The following is a 10,976-nucleotide window of genomic DNA, read 5'->3' on the forward strand; positions in this document are numbered from 1 at the left end:
TTCCCCCTCTTTCCCTAAAGCCGCTCCCCTCCCTCCTCCCCTCCTCTACCGCTCTCCCCGCCCGGGCGCGGCGGGGCGGAGCGGAGCGGGGCGGCAGGGGGCGGCAGGCGGAGCGGGCAGCGCGGAGACTCCGCCGGCGAGGGGCAGCGCGGGGCAGCGCGGAGAGGCACGGCTCTGCTCGGCACGGCCCGGCCCGCCTGCATGCGGCGGCGGCGGCGACGGAGCGGCCGGGCGGGATGAACGGCTCGGAGGTGGGCGGCGGCACGGCGGCGGCGGGGCTGCTAGCGGGCGCCGGGAGTGCGGCACTGGAGCTGGAACGGGCGCTACGCTGCTGTACCGCCACCTCCGTGGTGACCGACGGCGGCGGGGCGGCGGCGGCGGACGAGCGGAGCCTGTACATCATGCGAGTGGTGCAGATCGCCGTCATGTGCGTCCTCGCCCTTACCGTCGTGTTCGGCATCTTCTTCCTCGGCTGCAACCTCCTCATCAAGTCCGAGGGAATGATCAACTTTCTGGTCAAGGATCGGCGCCCATCCAAAGAGGTGGAGGCGGTGGTGGTGGGGCCGTACTGACCCCCTCGCCGCGCCGCGCTCCGCGCCCGCCCATCCCGACGGCGCGGCCCCGGGGGAGGCCGGCCCTGGCGCCAGCCCCCAGCGGACTGCACAGCGGCCATCCTCCGTTCAGACGTGACTGTTTGGTCTGTTGGTTTTATTTGATTTTATTCCTCCTTAAACACAACAGCAAACGAGCCCCGAGAACCCGAAGCCGGTGAGACGTGCGGGGCCGCCCGGCGTGCGCCGTCCCCGGGGCCGCCCGCCCCGGCCTGCGGGGCTCCGAAGTAAAACCGTGCTCTGATGGCAACAGGTCTGGGTTTGCTTCTTCCGTTCGCGTTAACCGATGCCTCGCATCTTCGAATCCCGGACGCCGTGGTGAGGGGAGCTGGGAGGTGCCCGGGGCGAATCCGCGGAGCTCGGGGGAGCCGCTGCCCCGTGTCCCAGCCTCGCGGGTTTTTGCCTTGCAGCTGTGCTAGAAGTTGCGTGCGTGACTGCTCTTCCAGTTGCCAGGGTTGCCCGAGGCCAGGGGAGACGGCTCCCGCGCCCCGAGCCCGGCGGGATGGGCGCGGGATGCGGCAGCACCCGGCTCTCCCAGCCATACCGGCTGTGGCCGGGAAAATAAGCCAGGAGACCGCGGAGTATTCCCCTGTCCGGGTCTGGCCGTAAAACCACTACACGCCAATTGCGAGCCCAGCCGCAAGCCTCACCAACAGGTGACTTATTACGGTCACATTTAAGGGAGGGAGAAATTTATGCCTGCATAGGATCTTTTGTTGTTTTGTTGGTTTTTTTTCCTTCTCTTCATCCATTTCCTCTGCAGGGATCACAGAGCATCTGTCGATGAGAGGTTAGTCAGCTCCTCGAGGGCTTGCACTGGTTGCTAGCGATAAATCAATCTCTCCACATTTGCTGGAGGAGGAGTGGAACTGGTGTAAGCACTTGCCTGGGAGCACAGAAGTAGGAGTGGGGCAAAAAGGCTCAGGCAACCTGCCTGGGAGAAAATACCTCTCTGACATCCCAAGTTAATTGTCGGTATTTAAAATGCTGATGGGCATCGTGCAGTTTTCCAGAGAAACCGTGCAGACTTGAGGCTGCTTGATTTTCCCTCAGTTTATCCCAAGTTGTGTTAAGATGGCCAAACTACCAAATCAGTATAGACAACTTTAGGAGATGTTCTCAGAAGTTTACGTTTTGGTAGACAAGGTAGAACTCTGCATTTACAAAAGGCACCTGAGCTAGAAGGGGCTGAAATAAAGCTGGAGTGAAGCCACCACCTAACTGTGGATAAACTTTTGGTAGAAAATGAGATAAACCAGAGTATCTCAGCGTAGTCTGATTCCCTCACACAAGCAGAAATCCCAGCTGTGTCCTCGCTCATTTACGGCTACATTTAAGAGAAAGACAAAGAACAGATCTTCCTGTTCTCTGGGTTACAAATATGCTGTGGACATCCTCATTACATCAAAATAAATGTTACAAAGCCATCTATCAGCTCAAACATGGGTGGGAAATTTAACCGAAGCTCTCATTTTTTTACCACTTAAAGCGTTAGAAACATTGAATAAAGGAGAATTTTGATATTACAATAAAAAACTCTTAATATAGATGTTGCAGTCACTGCAAAGCATTTCCACCTTTTTAATTTGCATCCCTTTGTGGTATTGCAGATAACACAATCATTCCCATAATCTGTCTTGCAAGGAGTGCACTGCATGTTTGAGCCATTTTGAAAGCTAAATTCATTAAGCATTCTTATTAATTTTAGTGAGCACTTGAAGCATAATACATTTTGATTAACCTCTGCCAGAAGCCACAGCTTTTTCCAACATCTTAAATCTGAGGTGTGTCAAACTCCTGGTTCGGTAATAAAACTGCCAAATTTTCAGCCTCAGTCTGAGAGGATGCAGCCTGGTGCCTCTCACCTCAGGATCCTGCAGAAGGTGAGAGCCTACCCAAGTGCTTGTGACTCTTTAATCCCCACAAGAGTACCTTGTTTTAGGCAGTGAACAGTTGGGAAAAGAACTCTGGCACCCACTTCACCCCCACGTTGTACAGGGTGGGCAGGGGAGCTGTGTTTGGGCAGGTATGTCTTACCTGGCCCTTGGGCACTATGGACACCTTGCTCTACAAAGGAGTCTCCCTGCCCAGAGCATACCTTTGTACCATCTAGATATGTGTGTAAAGCCACAACCGTCATGTTCAAGGGGAGGAAACCTCATATTGAAAATACCTTTTCCAGATCATGGCACATGTCATTTCAAGGACATTTTTGGAAAAACACCAGCTAAGCTGCAAGGAGAGTGTCTAGGAGAGCCTGTGCTGTCAACAAGTAAAGCCTCATCAGCTCCTAAAACACACTTGCTGCAGAGCTGAGGTGTCAGGAAATGTTGGGAAAACAGTATGTTGGGTACCCAAAGTGGGGCTCCACCATCTTTCAGTTGGCTTGAAGATGCTCCAAGGGCTGGCACGCCTCTCCTATGGAGACAGGCTGAGAGAGCTGGGCTTTTTCAGCCTGGAGAAGGGTCCAGGGAGACCTTAGGGCAGCTTCCAGTGTCTAAAGGAGTAAACAAGAAGGACTTCTGACAAGGGCAAGTAGTGATGGGGTAGGAAGGAGAGAGGTTTTAAAGTGACAGAGGAGAGATATAGATTAGATATAAGGAAGGATTTCTTCCCTGTGAAAATGGAAAGTGGTCTTGCCCATTTCAGGGAGATGGGAAACAGATACCCTTTAAGGTATCTTCCAACCCAAACCATTATAGAGTTCTACAATTTCTCCATAATGTTTCCATCCATGAAGTTCCCAGAAGAGCAGAAGACTATGAGAGTGACCCCCTGGGAGACCTGACCAGCTCTCAGTCATTGCAGTCAGATGTGAGCTCTTTTAGGGGAAATTTCCAATTTCTGAGGAAACCCTGCCCCTTGTGATGCTCAGTGACTGCTGGTGAGTGGTAGGATGTTGCAGGAGGACATCTTCTAGCAGTATTCACACTGGGACCTCTCATTGCAGCCTCTCAATGGCTGTTTTGGAGAGAATGATGCTCAAAAAGTCTATATAGTCCCAACCAGAGCAAGACCCTAACAAAGTACTATTTGTAATTCTTCCTGAGTACTAAAATAAAAAAGCACAAATCTCACTTCTCTTAAGTCAAAGCTGAAGCAATCTCACCTTAGGCTGTCTGCATACCTAATTACTGTTTACAAAGTAATAACACAGTTATCTTGCCTTGAGTTAAAAGAAGGCAGCAGAGCTTCAGGCTGCTGTGCTGCAGGCAGACCTCAGCCCTTGTGCTCAGCCTCAGCTTCCAGTTCTGGGCATAAATATCCACCAAAGCTCATTCCCAGCATGAATCCGCAGCCTGTCAAATGGCACCTGATTGCTGCCTCTCAGACAGTCTTGTCTTTTCTCCCCATTAGCCAGGAATGTGGACTTGGTAACATGAGAAAAAAGATCTTCAGCACAAAATGTGAGCTAATCCTCCAGGACAAAAATCAAGAGGCATCTTAGTCACTTCTCAAACACCCACCAAATGGGTTTGTTTAATATTTTAGATGTGATACACTTATTAAAAACACTCCAGCAAGTGCAATTGCTTTTAGATAAGACTGTGAATGTACTCATGCTAAATTTGTCTAGATGGCTGTACAATTTTAATTGTATGCTTTCTACATATTTTGGTAATAATAATCAAACACTGTCTGAAGTATGAGGAAAAGGTTCACTTTAGCAGTTCAGGCATATACGGGTGCAGGGTTTTATTCCAATTTCATGTTCAGGCAAAATTCACATTGATTTTTAAGGCAGTTTAGCTTTAAGAAAGAAGATAAAATCCCACTGTTCATTTGCTTAAAAACCAAAACTTCATCATAAGTGACAGGCAAACACATTACAGTTTCGCTATTTGCCTTAATATTCATCAGTTAAAGCAGCCATTGAGTGATCCTGGACCATGCAGCACACACAGCACCAGGCACTCACCCAGCACAGGAGCTGGGAACCCTCAATGAAAGTGTTCTTCCTGAAAAATCTCCATGCTCATACTCAACTAGGCACCCCATTTTCAGGGGCAGCCCATACTGCACTTGATCCCATATTAACTGCCATTAAGGAATGAGTCATTAGAAGTGCTCCTCCTTTCTCGACAGCTCTATTTGTGTGTATGAATGGATTATGCTGCTGCCATTGATTCCTGCAAGCCATGACTGGGACTGTCCAACTGGTATAGCCAAAGGAGCCCTGAGGGACAGCAAGTCTTTCAATTCTTTTCTATTATAAAACAACAGTGTCCTTTCTATAATTAAAGTGTAAACTTGTCCAAAAACCTGGTTTTCTGTTAGCTCACCATTCGCAAGTGGTAGCTACTGTCCACTGTGCACACCTGTGTGCCTGGCAACCAGCAGTAGCTGTTCTCCCTGACAGTGCAGCCAGTTGTGCTGTTTCCCATCTCTGCTGCGCCATTACTGGCAGAGTGAAACCAGCTCCTCTATTGAAAGAGAAAGAAAAAGGGAGAGAGAGAAGCCAGAAAGCAGTGGGAAGAGTACAAAATACATGGGGGAAAGCACCCTGAATGGGCACTGAAAGGCACCAAACTGAAACTTAATACAAATTGAAAGCTTATTTTTGTTTAAAAACTGTGTGGATAACCTGTGTGAAAGTCTGCCTAAGCCTGTGAAATTGTCATATTTCAGAAAAGGGGGAAGTTCCTAGGGAAGACAAGGCCATCAGCTCTCACTCAGGTAGGGAAAACACACCATGCTTCAGGAAGAAGGTGAGCACCTCAAGGGCTATTTTACAAACACCAGAGTTGGATGGTTGTTGCAGAAAATATATTTAAAGTCTTTAGGAGCACCTCTTTACATTCAGGCTTTGTTTTGTTCTTGTCCCAAACCATCATTATGATCAAATGCAAAATTTTAACAGCACCATTTCTCCCTTCCTTCCTTTGCTGAATCTAAATCCAAACCAAGCGATATTGGTCACCATACAATTTATCCTTTCTAATATATTTGTAGAGAGCTGCTTTCTTTTATAGAACACCTTTATGTTTTCAATACCAAAAATTACTTTTTTTTTTTATCACTGCAGACCAGAGACATTCACTGAAGACACCAAAGGAAGCCTGAGCTCTTCATGATTAAGCGTATCCATCAGTTTGGCCACTGATGTCTTGGGACTTGTTCCACAGTTATGGACATATTTTTAGCACATGGAAAAGCAGTGTCATGAGCACATGATATGAAAAATACACAAAGCAATATATCACTTTTGTTTGCTTTATTCTATCATAATCAGGTTAGGGTTCCCTCTCCTCCCCCACAATTTGCTTCTATTTTGGAAGTATCTCCAGGGATGCAGGCTGTAGGAATATAATGGCCCATCAAACTCACGGCAGCTGTGTGCAGCAGCTACAACAAACCTGTCCACCATATCAAAGGAGATGGAGCAGTAGAGCACTGGGATGAAGGAGGTGGAGCAGCACTAGGATGAAAGAGACAGAGTGGAGATGAAGGAAAAAGTGCTGGCAGGACCTTGAGATGGCAGGGTAGTTGTTGCCCACTACTGCTGCCCATTGCCCTGGGTCCATCCTTGGTGATAGTATGCAGCACTCTGGTGTCCCTTTGTTACTGCCATCTTAGATACAATTTTTTTTTTTTTCTTTCATTTTTACTATTTTAATTTCCTGTCTATCACAGCATAAAAATACCCTGAAGTCTTGGACAAAGAAATGGAAATTAGCGCCAAATGTGTGATACACATCTACAAGATAATGTGATGGGGCAGAAAATATTTTGGAGATGAGCTCTATCCAGAAAAGTTGGGCTGTGCTGGAAGAGGCCAGAACAGAATAGAGCAACTTTGCTGCTTTGTAGAAAAGTCTTGAAAATGAGAGATGTTAGGCTGTGGATTCATCTCTATAGGAAAGATATGAAAGCTATGTTATTTACAAATTCTGCTCTAAACTTAAGAATATAATCCCTCCAGGATATTGCTGCATTCACAAGAAGCTGGACCTGGTTCTCTGTAACACTTCTCCATCACTATCTGAAGGTTTCCCTGGTTAAGCTAACTACCTACCACTGAAGTTATACAAATGAAAAGTGCCAATCATGTTGTAAATATTAATTACATGTAAGAACTATTGAAAATTACCAAGCAAAAAAACCAAGCTGAATTACACACAGCATTTGCAGGAAATGGAGAAAAAAAAAAAAACAACAAACCAAAACAGTTTTCTTTAATTCACCCACCTGCAAAAGACTGCTGGCTGTTTGACTGCAAGGGAGACATTTCAAATCCTGTTAACCAGCAGGGCATTTGTGTGTGTGTAATGGAACTGCCACTAGAAGCTTTCAAACTATATATTCAGTGATTCACAAATCTGTGATGGAGTGAGTCCAGAAGAGGCCTCGAAGACATTTCAAGGACTGGAGCACCGCTCCTGTGGAGACAGGCTGAGAGAGCTGGGCTTGGTTCTGCCTGCAGAAGAGCAGACTCCAAGGAGACCTTAGGGTCTTAGCAGCTTCCAGTGCCTAAAGGGGCAAACAAGCTGGAGAGGGGCTTCTGAAAAGGGCAGGTAGGGACAGGAAAAGGGGGAATAGCTTCAAAATTACAGCTGGTAGATTTAGGTTAGATATTAGGAAGAAGTTCATCTGTGTGAGGGTGGTGAGGCACTGGCACAGGCTGCCCAGAGAAGCTGTGGCTGCCTCATCCCTGACAGTGTTCACGGCCAGACTGGATGGGGCTTAGAGCAACCTGGTCTAGTGGAAGATGTCCCTGCCCATGGCAGGGGGGTTGGAACTAGATGATCTTTAAGGTCCCTTCCAACCCAAACCGTTCTAGGATTTTATGATTCAAAGTTTCATTAAAATCTCTATGTGGTTAATGAAAGCTACATCACTCCTTCCCTTTGCCAAATATAAACTTAGAGCTGCAGAAGAGCACGTACTCAAGATGGAGATCACTGAGATTACTTGGAGCTCTCCTCTCAGATGAGCCTTCATTGCCATCATAAACAAACCACCCCTCTGTCTTACATTGTTACAAGGGACAGAAAAATTGGACTGAAGCTCATTCATTTGCAGAGAAATGCCCTATTTCTAATGGTCCTAGCTTCCTCTTCTATTGTACTGATATTAAGCCCACCAGCAAATACTCCCTAGTTCCAGGTCCCTGGTTTTCACTGGGTGCTAACATCCTTAGCACTCCTATGAAGTTTTAGAAGAGAGGAAAACATGCATTATCTTAAGTAGTTTTACGCTTTGCACACTCCATGTATTTGCTGTCACTTTTTCTCCTTTTCAAATGGTGCACCATGACCATTGTTACACATAAATAACACCTTGAACTTGAGCAAAGCATATCTATAAGATATTCTTTGAGTGAGAAATAAATTACTTTAAAAAAATATATATATATAACACTGTTGGAAAATGGAGCACAGCAGGTGTTAACTAATGATATCTAACATCTGTTGTATCTTGGATATAAACAAAATATACATACATTAATTAAAAGCAGGCTTTAGGGAAAATATTAGTAACATGTGCTATAATAAAAGCTAAAGTATTCCAGGAAGATCCATCGTACTGCAGCAGGAGGCTGTTCAGTTAATTTGCTTAAATGCACAAGATTTGGTGAGAAGTGGAACATCAGGTCATTGCCATCAAAGAGGGATAAGAAGCACGGGACTTTGCAAGGAACTTGGGACACTCAATGTATCTGGGATTTCTATAAGACTTCAGCCTCTGACTAAATACCACAGTTTAAATAAGACACTGTTTATCCACCCTCAATGGACAGATTGCAACCCCACTCTCAGTCCAGTGACTTTCCTAGATCAAAGAAAGGTGTATCAAGGAAGAATAACCACAATTTCATATATTGTACCTGAGCTCTCTCAATGCTGGTGGGTGCTGCCTGTGGCATGGACTGTACCTGTGGGAGTCCAATTGTACCCATGGAAAGTGTGAAGATAAAATGTAAAACCACTTTTAATAAAAGATTGCTGCCAAGTATTTGGCATTCTGTCATTTGTAAGCTAAGATCTGGGAGCATTTAATGCACTGTACTATTTTTTATTTGCATTAAAGACTTATAGCATGTAGCAGTGTTGATACCCCATTACTACTGTGGCTCAGTACCACATATTGTATATCATAGAATCATAGAATAGTATTGGAAAGGACCTTAAGATCATCTAGTTCCAACCCCTCTGCCATGGGCAGGGACACCTCACACTAAACCATGTCATCCAAGACTTCATCCAACCTGGCTTTGAACACTGCCAGGGTTGGAGCATTCACAACCTCCCTGGGCAACCCATTCCAGTACCTCACCACCCTTACAGTAAAGGATTTTTTCCTTAGATCCAATCTAAACCTTCACTGTTTAAGTTTCAACCCATAAGCCCTTGTCCTATCACTACAGTCCCTAATGAATAGTCCCTCACCAGCATCCCTATAGGCCCCCTTCAGATACTAGAAGGCTGCTATGAGGTCTCCACGCAGCCTTCTCTTCTCCAAGCTGAACAGCCCCAACTTTCTCAGCCTATCTTCATACAGGAGGTGCTCCAGTCCCCTGATCATCCTCGTGGGCCTCCTCTGGACTTGTTCCAACACTTCCATGTCCTTTTAATGTTGAGGACACCAGAACTGCACACAATGCTCCAAGTGAGGTCTCACGAGAGCAGAGTACAGGGGCAGGATCACCTCCTTTGATCTGATGGTCACGCTCCTTTTGATGCAGCCCAGGATACAGTTGGCTTTCTGGGCTGTGAGCACACACTGAAGCCGACTCATGTTCATTTTCTCATTGACCAACACGCCCAAGTCCTTCTCTACACGGCTGCTCTGAATCTCTTCTCTGCCCAAGCTGTAGCTGTGCCTGGGATTGCTCCAACTCAGGTGCAGGACCTTGCACTTGGCATGGTTAAACTTCATGAGGTTGGCATCAGCCCACCTCACAAGCGTGTCAGGGTCCCTCTGGATGACATTCCTTCCCTCCAGCGTATCAACCGAACCACACAGCTTGGTGTCATCGGCAAACTTGCTGAGGGCACACTCAATCCCACTGTCCATGTCAGCAACAAAGATGTTGAATAAGACCGGTCCCAACACCAGTCCCTGAGGGACACCATTCATTACTGGTTTCCAGCCAGACATTGAACCATTGATCACAACTCTGCATGCGGCCATCCATTCAGTTCTTTATCCACTGAGTGGTCCACCTATCAGATTGATGACACTCCAATTTAGAGACAAGAATGTCATGTGGGACAGTGTCGAACGCTTTGCACAAGTTCAGGTACATGACGTCAACTGCTCCACCCCTGTCCATCACTTTTGTAGCTCCATCACAGAAGGCCACCAAATTGGTCAGGCAGGATTTCCTCCTAGTAAAGCCATGCTGGCTGTCACCAAGCACCTTGTTGTTTTTCATGTGCCTTAGCATGCCTTCCAGGAGAATCTGCTCCAAGATTTTGCCAGGCACAGAGGTGAAACTGACTGGTCTGTAATTCTCTGGGTCATCCATTTTCCCCTTCTTGAAAATGGGGGTTATATTTCCCTTTTTCCAGTCATCAGGAACTTCACCCAACTGCCATGATTTTTTAAATATTATGGCCAGTGGCTTTGCAACGTCATTCGCCAGCTCCTTCGGGACCCGCAGATGGATTTCATCAGGGCCCATGGACTTGTGTACATTCAGGTTCTTAAGATGGTCTCGAACCAGATCCTCATGTACAGTGGGCCCAAGGTCTAGGTTTTCACAGTCCCTGCGTCCGCCTTCCAAGACTCGGGTGCTGTGGTCAGAGCCTTTGCCAGTGAAGACCGAGGCAAAGAAGCCATTCAGAACCTCAGCCTTCTCCAAGTCCTGTGTAGCCAGTTCTCCCGAAACCTTCCAGAGGGGGCCTACACTGTCCCTACTCTGTTTTTTATCCGCTACATACCTATAAAATCCATTCCAGTTATCTTTAACATCCCTTGCCAAGTTTGGCTGCAATTGGGCCTTAGCTTTCCTAACTTGGTCCCTAACTTCCCAGACAACATCCCTGTATTCATCCCAGGCCACTTGTCCTTGCTTCCACCTTTTATAAACCTCTTTTTTTCCTGTGAATTTTTCTCAGCAGCTCCTTATCCATCCAAGGAGGTCTCCTGGCCCTCCTGCTGCACTTCCTTCTGGTCGGGATGCAACACTCCTGAGCTTGTAGCAGGTGATCCTTGAATATCAACCAACAATCTTTGGCCCCCCTGCCCTCTAGGGCTGTATCCCACGGAACCTTACTGAGCAGGCTCTTGAAGAGGCCAAAGTCTGCTCTGCTGAAGTCCAGGGCAGTGAGCTTGCTGCACGCTCTTCTCGCTGTCTTGAGGACCTCGAATTCGACCATCTTGTGATCACTGCATCCAAGACTTCCCTGGAGAGTCACA

The 10,976-nt window shown here is 46.9% G+C and overlaps 1 protein-coding gene across 1 annotated transcript; it reads left to right on the forward strand.

The window, feature by feature from the left end:
* Nucleotides 1-236: 236 nt before the first annotated feature.
* Nucleotides 237-572, forward strand: RPRM (reprimo, TP53 dependent G2 arrest mediator homolog). The gene has a single exon (XM_034062509.1). It carries the CDS (start codon nt 237-239, stop codon nt 570-572), a length of 336 nt encoding a protein of 111 aa, XP_033918400.1.
* Nucleotides 573-10,976: the final 10,404 nt, after the last annotated feature.

Source organism: Melopsittacus undulatus, chromosome 4 (assembly GCF_012275295.1).
Source record: "Melopsittacus undulatus isolate bMelUnd1 chromosome 4, bMelUnd1.mat.Z, whole genome shotgun sequence".
NCBI lineage: Eukaryota > Metazoa > Chordata > Aves > Psittaciformes > Psittaculidae > Melopsittacus > Melopsittacus undulatus.

Bases quoted from the DNA above. Each gene is read 5' to 3' on its own strand.
- RPRM (XM_034062509.1), top strand. From the start codon at position 237: ATGAACGGCTCGGAGGTGGGCGGCGGCACGGCGGCGGCGGGGCTGCTA.